The 22,292-nt window shown below is 37.5% G+C and overlaps 1 protein-coding gene across 1 annotated transcript in view; it reads right to left on the bottom strand.

Moving 5' to 3' along the window:
* Positions 1 to 22,292, bottom strand: part of CHST9 (carbohydrate sulfotransferase 9) — a 277,877-nt gene that overhangs the window by 139,691 nt on the left and 115,894 nt on the right. The window contains exon 3 of the mRNA XM_077135734.1: positions 1,850 to 1,888. Within this exon, the coding sequence (XP_076991849.1) occupies positions 1,850 to 1,888 (39 nt within the window). The remainder of the gene's footprint in view (positions 1 to 1,849; positions 1,889 to 22,292) is intronic.

Raw genomic sequence — 22,292 nt, 5'->3', positions numbered from 1 at the left:
ACCAGATATTTACGACTGTCTTGGCAGAGGTTATATCCCAATTTTGAAAAACCAGACTATCTTTAAAATACCAGTTTCCTGAAGGCTTTATATGTGTTCCTTGTAACGATGAGGAGCCTAAGAGTTTTCCTCAGTAGTTTGGGATCCACTCATTTGTCATCTTTGACTTAGGATGAATTCACCCGTAAGCCTTATCAAACCTTCTCATGGAAATCAGATCCATAGGGAAGCTGTGATTCAGTTGGGAAAAACTAGCTCCTTTGGTAAAGGGATTTTCCTTATAACCCTAATGATTTAGTGTTCCCTACCAAAGATGCTGCTGTAGGAAAAAGGTTTTTCAATTGTTAAGCAATATTTTGTGAAGGAAGAAACTGAACACAGTATCAAAGTGAATAACACTTTTGATTTGAAAAGAAAGGGTAGGATGGTGGGGTACTGGAAAGAACTGGAGTAGGAGTGAAGGAAGCTGAGCTCTTGTCCTGCCTCTAACAACTTTTTCTCACTTTGGTCACATAGAATTCTAGAATCCTTGAGTATGGAGGGAACTTAAAGGGACATCTGGTTTTGCACTTAGGCAAATTCACTTTTCTTCCAAATCACAAAGTTTCTGTTATTAAAGAAGCCAGTATCTCCTGGGTTACTACAATACCATTTTAGAAACAGGACTAATGATTTTCACCCAAGGAGCCATAATAAAGGTAGTTGCATCTATATGGAGACCAGACACATTCTTACCTTCACATCTTTTTTTTTTTTTTTGTATCCATGACCAGATTTTAAAAGTGCCTCAGAGAGAATACAAGCAATAACATTTAACATTTATTGCCATACAGGCAATAAATTGCCCACTCATCTGAGATGAATGCCAATGTAGGGAAGGGGTAAAGAGACAGAGGTTTGCGAGTTTTGTGCCATTTTAGACTAATATAGATTTTTGTCCTTTATTGACTATACTGATTATTTGGAAATAACATAATATTTTGTTACCAGGCAAAAATGAAAGTGAAGGAGGACAATGGTTGTGAATGACATGTCTTTACATGAGCAATTCTCTCATAGTAACCTAACGGAAGAGTGGCTTGGTGGATGCTTGGAAAGGTGGTAGGCATATGTGAAAATAAAAATTCTCTGTGTGTAATAGTCATTTGTGGGGAGTTGTGAGGTGGAAGACTGTCCCTATGGAAAGATTTACTTGGCAAATTAAAATGTATCTTACCTCGTGACTTTTTAAAGTGAAAAACAAAGTAATGAAAATATGGAAATGTAAAAACTCATTTCTGTATTATGGGTTTTATTATGTATTATGAGTTAGCAAGTATTGACATTTTTGACAGTGTGATGGCTCTGTGCCAAAGCATCATTCCCTTCTGGATTCATATTGAGTTTAGAAATGGAAGTATTCTTAAAAAATTTCCAGAATGTAAAGATTTTTCTAAGTTTCGTCAAAACTTTCCCTCTATAACATCAATCACAGAAATGTTTTTAAGAAAAATAATTAAGATTTATAGACATTAGGGAAAACAAACTAGTTGTCAACTATTCCCTCTATATTTCAAGACTGGTGGTTGCAAGATTTACCTTTTAATTGGTAACCATGAAAAAATTAAATAGCATTCCATCTCACTTTCTTTTGAATAGAATAATAGAATGAAAAGGACATAACAGAGATGTGAAAATGAAAAGTCAAATGTATTAATTCACTGCAATTAATATAATATTGATCATTTCTAGGTCCATAAATTATTATGTTAAAAAATATGTTTTGAATACTAACTTGCAAATATATATATTTAAGAAGGCGGAAACGAAACAAGAAATAAAGCTGTAGCCAATCAAATAAAAATCTTACCTGAAGCTGCTTTTTGTTCAATTTTCTTCTCTGTTTTCCCTGAAATGAGAAGTGGCAGATCAGTTGTATGGTGGGGATGTGAAAATATGATGTACCTAAGATGAAAGCTCAACTTCCAGCAATTTCTAAGCACAATCACTACTTCAGCCACATCCAACATGCTTCTAGAGATGTTTGGACACAGTTGACAGGGATGGAAAGTGCTCTCAAACCAATTAATGGAAAAGTAAAAAATAAATAAGTATGCATTTAAAATGCTGCTGGGTTTTAAACATCTTGTTAGTAAGAGTCATTTATTCAACAAGAAACGTACAAAGGTGCAAATCCCCATAGAAAGCTCTGTTGGGGGAAACAGAAAATAAGACCATGGCCTCTTACAACCTGCCTGGGAAGAAAGAAAGGACAGACAACAATACAAGATGAAATGGTTCTGGATGTTTAAAGATGTGAAAGGACAAAGCTCTTGTTTCGAGAAGGGAAGATGGTATCCATGAAGTGATGGAGAAAGTGGCGTTTGATTTGGATTGAGAGATATATGGGATTTGGGGAATCTGAAATAGGGAAAGGATTGATTCTTGGCAAAGAAAATAGGATGTGGTAAGAGCACAGTGTTATTTGAACAAGAAGAGTCACATTTAGTACTTGCTTTAGGAACTTGAACGCTAGCAGCCTGGTATAGAAAAGACATTAGGAAAGAAGTAATAAAAGGACGAGATGGGTTGCTGTCTCAGGACTGGAAAGAAGGGCGGCAATGGAGGCAAAAGACTAGAGGACAGACAAAAAACAGCTGGGACCAGGATTTACAAAATATGAGGTTCAAGGGAGAAGGAGAGGTCAAGGCTAGCCAGGTGGTTTTGAGTTTCGTGAATGTGGTAAATGGGAAAATGAGATGGGGTGGGCATGGAAATGACCCATTCAGTTTTAGACTCCCTGAGCCTGGGAAAGAGATCAGAGCTGAAATGGCAAACACAGGAGACGTCCAGAATGAGCACACGAAGGAGGTCGAGGGGGAGAGCGGGAACAGAAAGGCAAACGGCATTGGGGAGTGGGGCTGAGGAAAACAATCAAGAAAACAAAAATGCGATTTCTGTTTTGTGATGTAGAAGGAGGAAAAGACAGAAAAAGAAGCAGAGAGACCCATACATCACAAATAAGGTTTTCAGAGGTATGGGGGATCAACAGCACCAGAAGCCAATGAATGTGTGTGGTTGTTGCTAGATGGCGAGCAAGGAGTTTTAGCAGAGAGAGGGCGGGAACAGAAGAGAGACTGTGATGGCCTGAAGAGTGATGAGATATCGCTTCCTGTTCATGAGATTCGGTAGTATATAAATGAACAAGCTGGGGAATCACTTGAGCAGGAGCAAAACCCAGGTTTCTGCTATGCTAAGGGACACCACAGAGCTGGCACCCCAGGGCAATGGTGCATATAAACATCAGAGTGGGTGAAAGCCTTGGCTGTGTGATGGGTTAGTGAGGGTTACAGCCTCCCAGCCATCACTTTTTCAGCCTTTATCAACATTACCCAGATGGAGCTGGTTACTGATAATTTATGCAACACATGGACGCTCCATTTAATTTTATCCAAGTTTTTCTGCCAGCCATTCACGTCCTTTAAACTCCTAGAGTGTAAGGTGGAAACTATACAATATTCCCCTCGCACAGCTACAAAAAGTGTAGGATTTATTTAACTGGTGCCTTGATTAATGGCACATTCTACTCATTTGGGTGACTTCCAGAGGACATATTTGATGCAATTTATTTCAGTGATTCAAACTGATAAATGGCACAAATAGTCCATCCAAAAGGCTCATTCATTAGCAAGTGGGAGAAAGCTTCCTCTTTTAAGTTTTCTGTTGTTCAAGCCTCTGTTTACTATTTGATTGCACATTTATGAAGACTAGAGGCCTCAAAACATTCTCAGAAATGTAAGAAATGTCATTGTCATGGGCAGGGGGTGTGACCTAAGCCTCTGTCTCCCCCCACCCAGCACAGGGCCTTGAAGACAGGTGCTAAGAATCCTTCTGATACATGCAAATTTATGTAATGCTTGAATCTGCCCTAAAAATCTGAGAACATGAAGTACATTTTACTACTGCTAAGATTTAATGCCCTTACAACCAAGAACAGAGCTTTTTACCAGGTATTTGTATTAAAACCGACAACTTAGAAAACTATTATATTAGAAAAGTGGGTAATAAAATAACTGAGAGGCTTTCAGAATAATGAATACACATTTTGCCCTGGGTAAACTTTATTTTATCACAGATTTTGGTTTAAAAACAAAACATTAAAGTATAGTTTGCATTTTATTTCTGTTTAAACCCAGAACTGCAACAATCCACCTGTGAGGAATAAAAATGGTCCATAATCCTGTAAAAGTTGGATTTGCAAGGTAAAAGTTTTCTTTTGATATGAGGAAATGTAGTTAATTGAACATTAAAATTCCACACCTCGTGACTATTTATTTGTATAAACCGAGTCTTGATATTTTTAAAAGCTATTTTAGACTTGAGTTTGTTGTTACTATTCCATGGGGATATATTAAATATATTTCAATATAGAATATATTTCAAGCACTTCCATATGGGAGTAGTCCTTTTATCATAGTGATTGTTTCTGATTTTCAAAACCACAGGCACATAACTGGAAATTTAATGATGTTTCACCGATAACAAGTAGAAGCATTTCTATTACAAATCATTGTCTCATACCACTTCTGTATCACTTCTCACACCACAAAACATGTATATATGCATACATATATATACACACACACCACACATACACAGACATGACACAGATGTCAGTGTGTGTGTGCATGTATTTATTTATTTATCCACCATCCTCAAATATTGTTTCCTTTCCAAAATAGATGCCCTCTTCTGACTGCTTATCCAAAGTCTATCATGGAATCTTATCAAGCTCCCTCACCGCACGACCAATTTCTCAGTAGCCAATTCTGAGTTTGTATTCACTCGCAGGCATTTTATCAGCTCTGCTCTGAGAGGTAGTATTAATCACATCCCGTTGCTAGGATACCCAAGAATGTACTTACGTCCCATGTTTCTTTGGCAAAATGCACCGTGAAGAAGGCATAGAATCACAACAAGGAAAATCACTGTGCACATGCTACTTATTTTAAAGGGGGGATGATCATGGTGGAATAACGTAACCACCAGGTAATATAATGCTAACTCTTAAGAATTTTTTAAAGTCATTGTTGTTTCACCTAGATTTTCATGGAAAGGCAGTATTTTAGAATAATGAGAATCTGCAGTGTTTCTGTACTTCTGAGTTGAGTGGGGAAGTAGGAGGAGGTTGGGTTTTAATTCTGTTTACTTTACAGAACTTAAAGAGGAAGGGATTTTTAAGAATGACTCATTTCAAATACCTCAATTAACAGTGTTACTAGGTTACAGTGCTAATTGATTTTCAGAGCTACAACGAGAATCCAGGTCTCCTCTATGGTCATATTCAGGTATTTAAATGCAAAATTGATAAGAAGTGGAGCCTGCAGAATATGCATTTGGATCATAAGAAAAAAATGCCTTTATGAATATTTTTAAAAAGTGTTGCTGTTTTGGGTATTAGTACGGCAATAATTCATATTTATCTGTTATAATGACAGAGAACATGAATACAGAAAATCCACCTAAATGCAAGATATTCTTAGTCAATCTGTTCCCACACGAGACATAATATAGTGGAAGGAGCATGGACTTTGGATTTAGATGGGTCTGACTTCCAATATCAAGTCTTGGTACCCACGTGCTGTGCAACCGGGGAATGTGGCTTGACCTCTCTCAGCTTATTTCCTTACCTGTAAAATGGCAATAATCAGATCTACTTCGTGGTATTGCATAAACATACACTCATCTACATATATATGTATATCGCAACTGCAGACAGGTAGAACTGATTTGAGTTTTACCTCCATTCTTGTTTCTGTTATTAGCAGAGTGTTTATTATCATAATCATGCCAATAATAAAGCTAATGTTCATTATGTACTTTCTATGTGGTAGTCATTGGTTTTCAGCATTTTTTCTTAGTGAGGTAACTGAGGAAGAAAGAGGTTAAATAACTTCTCCAAATCACTGGCTGGAAGTGGCAAGTAATGAGGGGTGATGAGGGGAAAAACATGGGGGTGGGGAGGAATGAGGAGTGGAATAGCCTTAAGCTATATGTCATCAATCCCTAGATTTTGAGAGTTGCCTGATTATTTTGCTAAATATATTTAGGGAAATTGTCTTTAAGTAGCCACTCATTGTTTATCAAGTCACTTGTTTGAATGAATTGACTGCTTATTCTAGCTGCTGAACATCTAACCATAATATTTTAGGAATAGAATGCTACAAAAGACTTTCAGATTTTGAACTTATTTCAGTGGGTTAGTATTTATCTTGTGTCTACTCTGAGTCAGGTCATCTACTGATACTTTACACGTTATTCAATTTGATGTACTATTTACAACAATTCCATGGAGTAGGTAATTACTTTCATTTTCTAGCGGTGAAAGCAGGCTCCGAATTTTTTTTTGTGACATACACAGGTTACAGGTAGTGAATGATAGAGAGTGGAATAAGAATCTGGGGACTTTTTACCCGAAGATTTGTTCCTACGTTGAGTTTATGGCGTGCAAAGGCAGCTAAGGACTTGGGCTTGCAGCTCTAGCACTTAATCACCGTGGGTTGTTAGGATATCATTTCATTTGCCTGAGTCACATTGTGCTCATCTGAAATGGAGGTACTTCTAGTGCCTATTCACAGGGTTGTTGCGAGGCTTAAATAAAATGATGCATTTAACAAAATCTCTAAATACATCAAGTGCATGAGGAAATGGCACTTGTAAAGCTCTCACTTCGCTGCTTGGGAGTTAGCAGAATCACGTATTGCTTGGATCATTCCATGGCAGGAGCCCTCTCGCAAGAAACATCTAATTATTAATATCTTCAAAGGCAATTGCTTCATCTATAGGAGTATTCTAAAGTTCAGTCTCGGAGTTTCTTGGTATCTTTACTACCACTTATCTCTCTCTTGCTTTCCCACGGAGTTTCCAAGGGAAAAGTGGCCTTCCATTTTGGTGAATTCCTTTTTACTTTCCATGTCCTGATTTTTTCCAAAAGAAATTTGGTTTAATGAAACCTAAACTGACATGGCAAAAATCCCCCCATTTATGAGCTAGGATCACACGATCTTAAAATGTCTGGGCTTTAATTCACTGTCCATATTTTGGAGTGATCAGCAGCTATGGAACATTAACAATTTGATATGGTCTAAACTGAAAGAAAGCTGCTCTAGAAATCAGATTTCATAACCAGAACTTATTCCTTACAACAAACGGTAGAATCTTAAACAAGTAACTTGACATTCTTAAGTCTGTATGGTCTCCTCGGTTAGGTGAATGGTATTGCCTAATAATTTCGTAAGAAATTGTACAGACTGAATAAATAAGATGTGAGAGGATTGTAAGTACAGAGCAGCTTAACTGGACTAATGTAAAGACCATCTGGTCTAAAGCAGTCTATGTAAAACTAGAAATGACATAGCTTCTGTGTGCTAAGCAGTATGAAAAGGTTGCAGGGTTTATTTTATTATTTATGCCAAAATGCATGCTAATGTTGAAACACCACTGGCCTCAGCAGACTTCATGGTGAGCGTCTGTGGGGCCTGGACCTGTCCTGCCCTCCTGCAGGTTTCAGTGGACTCCACTTGCTCCCCTGTCTGTTTCTATTCGATTAGTTGACATGTTGCCGGGATGCTTAGGTGAAGAGAGCCTTTATTTGTACACTGACCACTGTGAGCTTCAGACAGTGTATACTGAGATTCAGAAACTGGCCCATCAGAAACATATTGATACAGATAGATCTGGGCCTCTGAGGTTGACCATCTGCCTTGGCAGAGACGACACTCCATCTGCATCCCAGCCCCGGGATCTGTCATCCATCAGAGTATACAGAAAGCCCAGGAAGAACCGAATGCGCAAGGAGTTTTCCCAGACTGCCCCCTCTGCCAAGGGATAGTAAAATCAGTATAAGAAACAAGAGTTTTATGTTGCCTTGGAAATTCCAAGGCACAGAATTTCTTCCCCTCCCAGTTTTCTCACTTAGATCCACCCAACACGCACACAATTAATGTGACAAGCAAGAATCCCTTCCAGATTCCCAACACTGGCCTGTGTGAATTAAATGGTAGAGGAAACCTTTTGATATTCAGAACCTCATTCTGGGGCAGTCGCTTGTTGGCAGGGAAGTTTTCTGGAAGACCTTTACATGCTGAAGTCAGATTGGCAAAAGTAAATACCAGTTATTGCCAGGTCTTAAATATCTCTGCAAAATGGGAACTTAGTTTTAATAACATACACTGGAGCCACTAACTAAAGCAGGAAAGTGTGAATTTGCACCTTATTTGATGCAATAAACATATTTCTAGTAAATTAGATGTGAATAATTAGTTTTAAAGGACATAGTATCCCAAATGTCTTTAAGTGTTCATTACTTAAAGAAATCAAAATGAGTCATTTTGTGAACTAAAGAAGTTTTTCATAATATGTTTCTTCACCCCAGTAGTAGAATAAAGATAACCATACACTGAGACTCATAGATTGAGTCTAGTACTATTCCCCTTGAATTTGGGCAGGTGTTAGTAACTTCCTTAACCAATAGAATATAGTAGAAATTACGCCTTGCTAATTTCGAGAACTGGGCCTTGCGAGTCAGGCAGCTTCCACTTCCTATGTCTTAGAACACTTGTTTTGGGAAAGCCAGGTACATTGTAAAAAGCCAGACTGCCCTAAGTCCACCATGCTGTGAGGAAGCTCAAGCTACACATAGACGGCCCATTGAAAGAGAGATGCCTGCGCAGTATATGGCTAGCCAACTCAACCCAGACATGGGAATAAAGAAGACACCCTCCATGTGGGTCCTTCAGCTCTAACCATCTCAGCTGACACTGTGTAGATTAGAGGTAAACTATCTAGCTGAGCCCTGCCCAAATCCCTAACCCACAAAACTGCAAGCATAATAAATGTTTGTTTTATGCCACCAAGTTTTGGCATAGTTTGATACTTAGCAATAGATAATCAAAACAACTCCTCTTCTGTTTTTAAAATTGCTATATTTTATATATATAGACTCAATCTATGAATCTCAGTGTATAGTCATCTTTATTCTAGCACTGGAGCAATGAAGCATATTATGAAAAACACCTTTAGTTAACTAAATAGGTCATTTTGATTTCTCTTATCTAATGAATACTTAAAGACATTTGAAATATTATGTCCTTTAAAACTAATTATTCACATATCAATATAATGATAATTTTTCCTTATAATGGGATCACCTAGATTTCTTATTTCCCAAGATGGTTTATGTTTTGGTGTGTTAAAGCTGCTGGAATGCAATATACCAGAAATGGTACAGCTTTTAAAATTGGAATTCATTGAGTTACAAGTTTAAAGTTCTAAAGACATAAAAACTGTCCAAACAAAGGCATCAGAGAAAGATACCTTGACTCAAGAAAGGCCAGTGTCTGTCACATGGGAAGGCATGTGGTTGGTGTCTGCTAGTCCTTGTTCCTGGTTCCATTGCTTTTAGTTTCTAATGCCAGTGGTTTCCTCTCTAGGCATCTGTGGGCCTTCACTTAGCTCCTCTGGGACACAACTCTGGGTTCTGGCTTGCTTAGCATCTCATGGGAAGGCATGTGGTGACATCTGCTCTCTCTGTCAGCAAGCACCTCCAGATGTCTGGGTCTCTGTTGGCTCTGAAGCAACTGTTCTCCAAGAATCTACATTGGAGGTTTCTCCAAAATGTTTCCCCTTTTAAAGGACTCTAGCAAACTAATCAAGAACCACCTTGAATGGATAGAGTCATCTCTATCTAATCAAAAGACTATACCCACAATTGGGAGAGTCTTATCTCCATGGAGTAATCTAATAAAAAGGTCACACCCATAATTGAGTGGGTCAATCTCCATGGAAACAATCTAATCACAAGTTCCTACCACATAATATTGAATCAGTATTAAAGAACATGGCTTTTCTGGGGTACACAGCACTTTCAAACCAGCACAATTGACTTAAGTATATCTCTAAATGTACTCTTATCCAACATTTAGCATAAACTTATTTGTTTTCATGAGAAAAGAAAACCTGTTGTTACTAGGACTAAAGCACAGTCTATGCAGATTTAAGAAGTCATTTGGCTTTATAAAAATAAAGATTTTATTAAAATCTTTGTCCAGATTACCAATTAAAAATAAAGTGGAGACTTGCCAGGTATCTAGCACTTTAGAACTTATAAACCATCAACTGTGATACCCATTTGAAACAAAAGCATTTAAATATTCATTCAGGCTCCAATAAACTTTATCAGTTATGGTTAGAACGCTATAGAAACACTCTAAACTGAAACACTGAAAAGATTCAGCAATTTTAATGAAATGATTAAAAGTAATCTTATTTCCCTGGGTAGATTAACTTTTAAGGGATAAATTAGTAGACTCAATATTGAATTAAGAGCTTTGATATCATTTATGGTTAATTTTCTTATGCCAGCAACAAGGGGAAACATTTCATTAAGAAAGGTAATGATATGCACCCAATCAGAAGCTGTGTTTGTGAAGTCAGAGTGTGTTCACTTTCAATAGCAACTTATTTGGCTAATGGACACACAATCCTATTCAGCTTTTCATCTGTAAGAAATGAGGATATTTCTCTGCTCTCTTCCCCCATGCTCTTAATGATCATCTCATTAGCTGGTGGAGGCCAAAGGTGAGTTTAATTTTATTCTTTGAGATGTCAGCACAGTTTTCATTCAGTCTGGCCCAAAGTTTTCCTTTTTTTAATCATAAAAAATAGTCATCTTTTCATTCACATTGACCTACGTCAAAATTTGGGCTTTCTGACATTCAGGGAAGCTCATATTTCATGGACTCAGGGAAGAAAACAAGGAAAGAGTGCTTAGATCAGTGGGTATTGAGGTATTGTTTTCAGGCTTTGCAGTGTACTTTGTAATCTTGTAAACACTATCCTCTGTAAACTCGGCTGACTCCCTGAGTTAACTAGAAAGATTGTCAATTATCTGGTACATTTTCTGCGTAGGAGATACATCAGCACTTGAATGTTTAGGAGAAAGCGGAAGAGACCAAGCACTGTTGAGCACCTACTGTGTGGCAGACAGAAAGCTAGGCATTTTATGTCAATGCACTGTAAAAAAAAATAGCGGCCAACTCACAGTCAGGCATTCAGGGAGGGGCCAAGGAGAAAAGTCTGTAGATGGGCTCAAGCTCTGTGGATTCTAGTGGAGGCTGAAGGGGGCGTTTACCTCACCGTGGAGGAGTAGACACTCCAGGAGGGAAGAGAAATAAATATCATCTGAATGCCTAAGGCAATAAGCTATTTTCTGGCAAAGTCTTTTATTGGTGTCCAGTGAGAGGTGCTGCTTTCAGAGAAAGCAAGCAAGGTGCTGACCCAGTGGAAGGGACAACTCCTTCTGGTGCAGTTACACAGACAGGCAGGAAATAGAGCATCCCAGGGGCTGGAAGTAGGTGGGAGCCAAGAGGGCACGTGGGAACATTGAGGAGAGTCTCCCCACTCATATTCAGTCACGAGAAGCTTAGATTTGTACAAAACTAAGAAATCGACTTTACCAGGTGTTTTAGTTTGCTAGTATGCTGAAAGTAGATACCATAATATGGGTTGGCTTTTAACAATGGAAATTTATTAGCTTAGAAGCTTACAGTTTTGAGGCTGGGAAAAATGTCCAAATCAAGGCATTATCATGATGATGTTTTCTTCCCCAAGATTGGCTGCTGGCGATCCTTGACTCCTCTGACACACAGCAAGGCTGAGTGACTTCTGCTGGCCTCTCCCTTCTCTTCCTAGTTTCACTGCTTTCAGCTTCTTGCTTCTGTGACTTTCTTTCTTTTTGTTTGAATTCCATTCTCTTATAAAGGATTCTAAAAGTAAGAGGATTAAGACCCACCCTGGGCCACCTCTTAACTGGAGTAACCTCATCAAAAGAGCCAATTTACAATAGGTTGACACCCGCAGAAATGGATTAGCTTTAAGAACATGATTTCCTGAGGGTACGTAGAGCACATCCAAATGATCACATCAAGGAATCAGAGGAACTTTCTAGCTTAATCTACTACGGCAGATATTGTTGAGTGCCTACCCCACAGATATTTCTCTTCTTGTTCTATGCTGGTGTCCAGTCCTTCCCTCACATGACATGGGTAAACTATAATTCATAGAAACTAATCATCGTGGTCCCCTTTTCCTTGGTTTAGATTGGTCATTTGATTGCTCTGGCCTATGTGCTATGAGGTGAATTCTACAGAAGAATAACATTAAAGGTTTTTCTTGCCAATAAAAAGTGACAGATCAGAAAAAAAGAAACCATTTTCCTTTTCTTTCACAGGATGTTGTCCCAGCTGGAGATGATGCCAGGGACATTAGGACCAAACCACACACCTCAAGGATGACTTCAGGGAACACACCCCAAGGGGGAAGTCATTGGGCCTCTGAATTAATGTGTCTCATGGAGCCACCCTAGCTCCGGACTTATTTGGGCTTATTTGGTTCATTTTTATCTAAGTTAGAGTTTTTGGTTACTTGCAGCTGAATACATCCTATTTGCACATAAGCCACAACAAGATAATAGTGTTCTGTGCTTAATGAACCAGGAATACACTCTGAGGGGAAGGGCACTGCTTTTGACGGGAATCAGGGAAGGGATTGTGGGGATGGGAATATTCTTCCGTCAGGGACCACACTTCAGAGGACACACTTTTGCTCCCTTCCTGACACATCACCTCCCTATGGGTGAGGAAGGCAGGGAGTTTTCTGCAGCGTCCCCATCTTACCTAGACCATGCACTGGTACCTGAGACTCTAGAATTTCCTGCCCAGACATCCCCACAGCCCTGCCAGGCCTGTGCGGGCCTTTTGCCAAGATCAGAATTTTGGGGAGTGGGAAAGGGGCATTTTGCATCACTGGTGTGTGGACCCTGAGGTCTGAGGGGGTTCCGGAAGATGGCTGTTTGGAGAGAATGGATGGGCCTTGGCTGTGCTGGCCGACATGTCCCACTGCGTGTGGCTGAGCCATGTCACAGCACCGGGTGGCACTGGAAGTGGGAAGAAAAGAGGGGCTTCCACTGATTCTCTTGCTGTTTGCCCAGCAAATGTTAAGGAGAGGTCTGTCTCTGACAGAAGCACATGGAAATCCCTATAAGAATACACAGAAATGATGAGCTCTCATATACTGGCTCATTGAACTTGCCCACGGTTACTCAGTGAGTGTCAGAGCCTGGATTTGAATCCAGGACTTCTACAATCACACTACTTACCACATTACACTCTCTAAGAGTTCCGTAACAAAGTCTTAATTTGTGTAAGAAATTGAGAGACACAGATTGATTTATCTTTTTATTTGGACAATCTCCAATTTCCTATCTCAAAAACACCTAGCACTGCCTACTCTGATGGGGTAGAATACAAATAAATAAAGTACAATCAGATATCTTTACAAAGGAATCATTGTTAAATTAATTAGCATGTATTAAAATTTTAAAAGAAATCTTAATATCATACTGGCATAAAATAAAGTGGGACAGGTTTAGCTCTTATTTCTAGTATGATTAATACAAGATTAAAAACAAATCCACTGTCACTTGTATAAAATGTTCTCTGGAGTCTTCAGGAAACGGGTCAATTGTATTCTATTTTCTTTGCTGCACAAAATATATAATTTCTTTCATAAAATTTTCTGAACTGGCTGTTAACGTAAATTCAATCCGCCAGTTTGACTTCAAATTCTTCCATTCACTGCTTGCTAGAGACTTTTACTAAAGTTGGGAGGTAGTTTGCATATTCTGTTTGCTGCTTTAAAAACTGAGGTTTCATCCTCTGGTTGAACCAATGACATTTTAAGCTGGGGGGGTTGCCAAGGTGGGGGGTCCGTGGGCCTTTGTAGTGCTGTTTTCCATCTTTACTGGGGAAGTTCTAGAAAAGCAGAAACACCAATCCCGTAGGTACACAATCCATTTATGTTTCCAGAGACCCCTTAGAGATTTCTCCCAGAACCCTGAATGTCAGTGGAATATACTTTGACCAAAAAAAAAAAAATTTTTTTTGACTCTACTGTTACAATTTCAAATCTTTTAGAAAAAAAAAAAATCAGGTCTGAGCATAAGCAGACAGGGTGACCTCAGTTCTTGACAAGCTGGTCGGAATCCTGGAAAAGTGATAATAGATAGTTATAGAAAACAGGCATTTCAAAGGATAAAGGAGATTGATACAAAATTCAGATCACAGGCTTGTAGTAAGTGGGCCTTACAATGAAACAAAACCAAAACTCGCAGTTTCTGAGCCCCGCCAACATTTTCATGGAGACAGCATAGCAGGTCCCAGGTTGCCTGTCCCTGGCTTCATGCATATACCCCCCACCCAGGCGTCACCATAATTAATCCCGAGCAGAGCACACTGTTTCCCAAGATTCACAGCTTCTTTTGTGACATTTTTGTATGGGAAAGTACTATTTGGGCTTGAAACAAAGTGGCAAGGCTGGCTTCAGATAAAGATAGTTCAGAATCCAGATTTTGTTCCAGACAACCGAATGATGCTCCCATGTCCAGCTAATGAAATGTGGTCATGCACATTTTTTTTGCCACCTTAAAAATACTTGACAGAATTCCATATGACGCCCTAAACATTTGAAAGACACATGGACCATGGAGATTTTTTCTATACAGCTGATCATGCCTCTGGTGATGACATGCACATCATTTTCCTGGCTGGTCCCCAGAGACTTTCACTTAACCCTGTAGGCGACAGGAGACTGCCGGCAGTGAAGCTGGCACTCCACGGTACAAGCTTCAGCCTACAATGCACACACAATTTGAAATAGATTGCCAGAAGCTCAGGGCAGGAAGGGAAAAGGCCAGACCTGCCAAGCTATTTGTCACCTCGAACATTTCAAGTATCCCGCCTCGCCTCCCTAGCAGGGTGCGTGGGGCTTCCTGTCCCCTCGCATGATGTTTAGTTTTGGTGCCTACAAATAAGGGCTCTAAAGTATAAACCTGAGGGCACAGAAAGACTAGTCATAGCCTGGAGCTTTGTTTACTGCATGGAAGCGGCAGAAAACTCTTCAATAAACATCTTAATATTTCAGCTTTGAGGATGGATGATTTCCATGGAATTAAATTCGCACATAAATTAAAATATGTAATGGAATTAAAATATGTACATATTAAGGAAATTTGCTGGGTAAAGAACTCTTCGCAGCCAAGCCACATTTAATTTGACTTTTTTTCTGCTTTCAAAGACTGTATCCATCTTTAGGGTACGTTTTTGTGTGTGTGTGTGTGTGTATATGTGTTTGTTTTTTTACAACTCTGAAAGAACAAGAATTCTAGGCATTACCCTTGTCATTACATTTTTCAAAACCACTGGTATGAAAATAAATATGTATTAAGACTACCAATGTAACAAGAAGGAAGTTTGCTATTAAAAAAAAAACTGTAGCCATTTTTTGTCTTCTAAGGGAGTGGCAGTATTCCATTTCTAAGAAAACTTTTTTAAGGAAGATTCCCTGGTACCATAATAATCCATTTTGATTATGAAAATGAGACTCCTGGGACAGTCCGCTTGGGAAAGTGTGGAGACAAGGAAAGATGATATTTTCCTGTTTAATGAAATAAGAAGAATTATGGAGTTGTTCACTGGTTTTATGAGAGAGATTTAGTAATCTTGAAAAAAGTAAAGGGAGGGATGGTTTAGAAAAGGAAGGACCCAGTGAATATATGAAAATGGTTATCTTTGTAAACCAAAAAAGGTTACAATCAGCAAGAAATTCCCTTTTTAGGAAATGGCCAACAAATATTTGAATCATAAGAACTAATTTCAATATGAAGTTGTTTCCGGTTCTGTGCTGCACTGAACCCCATTCTCTTAACCTCAAACTTCAACAAAAGTCTGACAGGGATAATAAAGTTGGGTATGGGTGGCAAAAAGTTATGAACCACATTTGGGTTACTGTAAGCTGGAGTGTGTTTGGCTGTAGAAGGTAAATAATGGAGTAGGACCAAGAATTTGTCACGAGCACAGAATGAACAGATGGTACTCAGAAGAAATTATCAGCCCACTTGCGGGTGGGATTGGAAAACACTGGACTTTGCATGGGGGAAGAGAGGGTACTAAAATGTCAAGATTATTATAAAAATTAAAAGAAGTGCTGAGTATTTTATTCTCAATAAATGCTAAGTCTAAATTCACAACTTTCAAGCCACAGTAAAATAGAATCAATAGGATTCTTATACCTGTCAGCATGGCATTAACTTCAAAATGCCAAATTGTTCGTATGCCTTAGACATTCATTACTGAACAAAGTGCCTTAACTGGTTTGTGATATTTTACCCATAATTTTATGTAAATCTAGTTGTCTTTTTTTCATTAATTATGTTTCATTTTATGTTCCAAATTATTTGGAATTTTTACCTATGTTCATTTGGTTACTAAACAGATCATTAGTTTCTAAAAAGATTAACTAAACAGGTCTAATTAAACTTTGCAAATACCATGTCTTCTAGGAAATCACCATGTTCTGTAAATATCGTTAAGTCTTGCTAATGAATATTTGTAATAAACGCTTACATTTCTGTAGTGGTTTTTGTTTTATGTGTATGATCTCACTTGGTCTTGATCCCTCAGAATGTTTTTCTATGAAGACAGATTTATCTATGTTCAAATCCCCAAATTCCGGTAATGTGACCCAATATTCCAATGGCCTTCATGACAGTAAAATGGTACCAGCTAGCATTGCATCACCTGATCAATAGTTTCACAGTTAAAAAGTTTTAGATTACTATACACACCTATGAGAATGTCTATAATTGGCTACATGGCTGGGAAACTATACTGCCTTCTTTTTTTTGAAATCCATTCAGTTCAATTTCATTTAGAAGATTAAGCATCTCCTTGGAGAGTAAAACACCTAAATCAAAACTGACATTGCATTAAATTTACAGGGTTAATACTTTCTGGTTTGGTGGTTATACTTCAATAATATTTTGTGGCAGTAACAACACACAGCTACCTGACATTTTCCTCCTCTTTAGAAATTTAAAAGAAAAGTAAAAGAAAATAAAAGCCTTTTCTATAACAGGGTCAAAAGAATTCAAGCCCTAACTCAACTCAGTCAATTTCAGTGGAGGGATCGTACCCAAGGTATTTCTTTTCCATTTATCTGTTTTTATGAAGAAGTAATTCTTTTTAACATTTATAGTCCTTTTCCCCACCCCTCTTTCTCTATATACCTAATGCATCCTTTTCAAAGTAGGATTTAAAAAGTAGTGGTTATTGCAAGTTTTAAAATGTTAAACCTAATGTATTCAGATTGACAGGCCATTTGATTATTCTGGAAATGCCTATCCAGGCTTTTGTTTTTTAAGTCCCTCTGCCCCTCAATCAATTTATTGCAGTTGTACTAGGGTATGGTCTGGGGAAAGGGTACTGAAACTCTAAGCTCTCTTGGATTATAATCCAAGAGAAAATAAGGAGGTTATAACTGTTGTATATTATATTTCTTTGGGGACACTTTTTAAATGAGCCCTTTTACTTCTTTCCAATCAAAGAAGTGTTTCCTTCCTCAAGTTTCATTGCTCATTCCTCTCTTTCTCTTTCCCAACCCTACTCATGCCCTACAAGGGTCAATGATGAGTTGATGACAAGACCCTGTATAAAATGCAAATATCCAAATGGAAATTAAGTTGGTGGGAATGTAAAATGGTACAACCGCTGTGGAAGGCAGTTTGGCGGTTCTTCAGGAAGCTAAGTATAGAATTGCCATACGATCTGGCAATACCATTGCTAGGTATCTACTCAGAAGACATGAGGGCAAGGACACAAATGGACATTTGCACACCAATGTTTATAGCAGCATTATTTACAATTGCCAAGAGATGGGATCAGCCCAAATGTCCATCAACAGATGAGTGATTAAACAAACTGTGGTATATACATACAATGGAATATTGCACAGCTGTAAGACAGAATAAAGTCATGAAGCATGTAACAACATGGATGGACCTTGAGGACATTACGCTATGTGGTTTTAGCCAGAAACAAGAGGACAAATACTGTATAGTCTCACTGATATGAACTAACATTAATGAATGAACTTGGAGAATTTCAGTTAAGAACAGAGGCCATCAGGAGATAGAAATATGGTAGATGATGGGTAATTGGAGCTGAAGGGATACAGATTGTGCAACAGAACTGATTGTAAAAATTCAGAAATGGAAATCGCAATGCTACCTAATTGTAGCACAATAATGTTAGCACATTGAATGAAGCTGAATGTGAGAATGATAGAGGTAGGAGGGCTGGGAGCACAAATGAAACCAGAAGGAAAGATAGATGATAAAGACAGATGGTATAATCTAGGAATGCCTAGAGGGTACAATGATAGTGACTAAATGTACAAATTTAAAAATGTTTTTGCATGAGGAAGAACAGAGGAATGTCAATATTGCAGGGTGTTGAAAATAGATGGTCATTCATATTTCAAAACTTCAACTTATGCGTTGAGACTAAAACAAAAAAATGTTTATTTGGTACAAAAGCCATATTTTGACTAGTGCATTTCTTAATATAACTTATATGGACAGTTAAGTGAACACCATAAGTACATGGAACCTTGAACAGGGCATGAGATTTTGTTGGTTTGTCCAGAGGGATACCCTGTGGTATGGTATGGACAGATGAGTAAAACATACGAATTAAAAATAAATAAATAATAGGGAGAACAAATGTTAAAATTAAAAAATATATATATTGGATAGATGGAAATACTGGTGGTCAGTGAGAGGGAGGGGTAAGGGGTCTAGTATACATGAGTTTTTTTTTCCTTTTTATTTCTTTTTCTGGAGTGATGCAAATGTTCTAAAAAATGACCATGGTGACAAATATATAACTATGTGATGATATTATGAGCCATTGATGGTACACCATGTCTGGAATGTTTGTATGTTAAGAATGTATGCGCTTGTATGTTGTATCAATAAAAATAAAATAAATAAAGTTGGAGAAAATAAAAGGAATAAAAAAAGTCAGGGATAAGTTTTTAATGAATTACAGCTATGATAATTTATTCCTAAAAATGGTTATTTGCCACTTAAAAAAATTATTCTACTTATATCACATGAAATTTCATTTTCTCTTAATAAAAGTGGAACAAGTATTTAAACTTGGTCTAAAGATAATCTGCTCCTTTTATATCCATGAATGAAAACTGTATATGCAAATTAGTGCCATTTTCCTAATGATCTATCACTTTAATCTTTATCAGAGTGTCAGCATCCTTTCCTTTCTGTTTTAACTTTCTTATAAAAATCACGTTCTTAGCTCAATTTCAATCTTTGACTTTGCATTTGACTGATGAATGAAGATGCAATAAAATAGTTGAGTGCACAAATTTCACAAATAAGATACATGATTTCACAAGTGTATAACCAAAATTTATGGTTTCCAACACAAAATAGGCTCTCCAGGGTGCCTGGAAATCCTTCTGTTTCAAGCCTCTCATCATTTATTATAGGTATTTCATACCTTTCCTTTTTCCATAGAGTTCCTTTTCTACCACATACCTGCTCAGCACACCACTCTATTTCTTACTTCACAGATTAAAATAGACAGGACTCAATGGGCCTTCCATGCAAAGCCCTGCCAATATATCTGTAGCCACACAATTCTTACTTCTTAATCTCTGGGATAATGGAAGAGGTATCCCTTCCCTGTCCAAGACTGCCTTGGATCCCACACCCTTTAGGTTCTTAAAATTATTTCCTTTTTCTGCTATATTTTCAATTTAATTCTCCACTGGATCTTTTCCATCAGTATTTAAGCATGTTGCTGTCTCTGCTCTATAATTTAAAAATGAAGCAACCCTCGCCCTACTGTACATTTCATTCCAGATACTGTCCTCCCTCTCTCATCTTATTCATAATCAGGATTTGTAAGATCTGCCTGTATTCACTATCTCCATTTACTTGCATACCGTTCAATTCTCAACTCAACTATTTTTTTGTCCCCCCTATTACAGTGATTCTGTTCTTTCCAAGATCATCAACAATCTTTCGGTAAATTCAGTAGAAGAATTTTGGGTCTTTATCATGCTTCATCTCTTTGCAACATTTACCACAAGTATCCACTCCCCATTTTCTTTTGCCCACACATGATACTCTTTCTTTTGGTTTTCCTTCAACGTCTTTGTGAAATTCTCCTCAGTCTCTCCTAATGTTCTTCTTTAGCTCATTCCTTAAATGTTGGATCCTTTAGCATTCTTACCTAGACCTCTTCTATTCTCACTTTTTATCCTCTTTCTGGTCAACCACACCTATTTCCAAACTCTTAAATGTTTTTGAAATGTCAATGGGTTTCAAATCTACACCTTCAGTTCAAAAGTCAGCTCCAATTATGTACTGAACATCTCCATTACTATGTTCCAAACATCTAAAATTCAACATGTTCCTCCTTCTGTGTTCCCTATCTCAGTAACTGGTACTTTTATCCACCCAGTTGCCTAAGCCAGAAAGGTTGGAGCTGTCCTCAGTTCCACTGTCTTCCTTGGTTTCCATTCCTAATCATTCTCCAAGTCTTCTCCATCCAATTTCTTTAAAATCTCTTAAATCCTCCTCTTCTCTTATTCCCACCACCACATTAGTTCAGATCATCATCATTGCTGAGCAGATTTACTGGTCTTCCAGATTCCAGAACTAACTTCTCTAATTCATTTTCTAAGATCAAACTGGAATGGTCTCTTTTTTAAAAGGACATCTCATTCTATCACTTTATTATAACCCCTTAAAGGTTTCCTTTTTGAAAAAAAGTTGTTTATAGTCTTACTCCTTAACAATAGAATATACAACCACTCATGTTCTGGACCCTTTTTTGCCTGCAGTTCCATCTCTTGCTACTGTCCTCAGACTTACACACTGAGTGAGTTAGCTGTACTGAACTATGGGCTGGTTCCAGAATTCTTTGCCTTTTGGATGGCTGCACATGCTCTTACACCTTTCTGCATGCCTCCGCTGAAAGCATCATCACCCCAAGTGTTTGCCAAATGTCAGTGTTTGAAAAAGTCTTTCGAAGAAGACTTCTCTACTGGCAATATCTCCTTTTCATGTATACTGGATTACATACCTCCCTTATGTGCTGCCACATTACCATGTACTTACATCATAAAATCATGCTACTTTTATTTTGACAAGATTTAAGCTAACATACAAGTTCAGAATCTAAGAGAACAAGCAACCATGTCCCCACCATGCAAAATCAATAAAAACCAATATTTTGCCATTCAGCCCTTAATGGTTTTAAATATATTAGATATTACTGATAAAGTTAAAGTCCTCTTCGTTCTACTCCCAAGTTACTTTATTTTCAGAGGATACTTCTGCCCTAAATTTAAAGTGTCCATGTTTCCATATTCTTACTATGTGAGTATCCATAAATAAATTCTAGCATTGTTTTGTGTCTTTTAAAGTTGATATAAATGGCGTAATATCACACATATTATTTTACAACCTGCTTTTTCTCTTATTTTGTTTTTAAGATTTATACAAGTTGGAACACTATGCTTTCTTGCATAAATACACCCTTTCATCATTCTTCCACTGAGGGTTTCTATGGAGTAAACTCTCTCAATCTTCATATGTCTGAAAAGATATTTATTTTTTCCTAACTCTAAAGTGATGGTTTAGCTAGGTATAGAATTTTGGGTTCACAGTCATTTTTTCATAATATTTTGCTAATCATACTACGTCATTGTCTTCTCTCTTCTCTTGTTGCTGAAGACGTATACTGTTAGCTTTACTAATATTCTTTTATCCCTGAGACTTTTAAGTCTTTGTCTTTGGCATTCTGCAGTTATCTTATTTATAGGTGTGCAATTATTTATCTCTTTCATGCTTGGGACATAATGTTTCAAATACTAGCTTCATCAACTCAAAATTTTTAATTCTTTAAAAATTCACATTAATTATTATTTTGAATAGTTCATCTTCATACTTTCCTTCCTTAACTTCTTTTTATATACATGTTGGACTTCCTTATCTTCCTTTTCTTTTAACATAATAGCTTTTTTTAATTTCTTATTTTCTCTCTGATTCATTCTGTTATTTCCTCAGACTTGGCTTTCAAATTAGTAATTTCAAAAACTTTGAGTAGTATTCTTTCTCCAATGTACTTGTGGAATTTTATTTTATTTTGTTTTGTTTTTTTTTGAATTTTATTGTAATAACTACTTTTTTATAGTTCAAGAATTGTATTTGGTTTTTATTTCTATCTGTATATTCTGTTTTAATACTGGCTATATAGCTTCCCCTATATATTTTAACCCTTCATCTATTTCTTTGAATATTTGTAAAATGCTTACATTCTTTTTTG

The sequence above is a fragment of the Tamandua tetradactyla genome, chromosome 18, assembly GCF_023851605.1.
Source record: "Tamandua tetradactyla isolate mTamTet1 chromosome 18, mTamTet1.pri, whole genome shotgun sequence".
Classification (NCBI taxonomy): Eukaryota; Metazoa; Chordata; class Mammalia; order Pilosa; family Myrmecophagidae; genus Tamandua; species Tamandua tetradactyla.
This window is presented reverse-complemented; position numbering and strand designations above follow the sequence as displayed.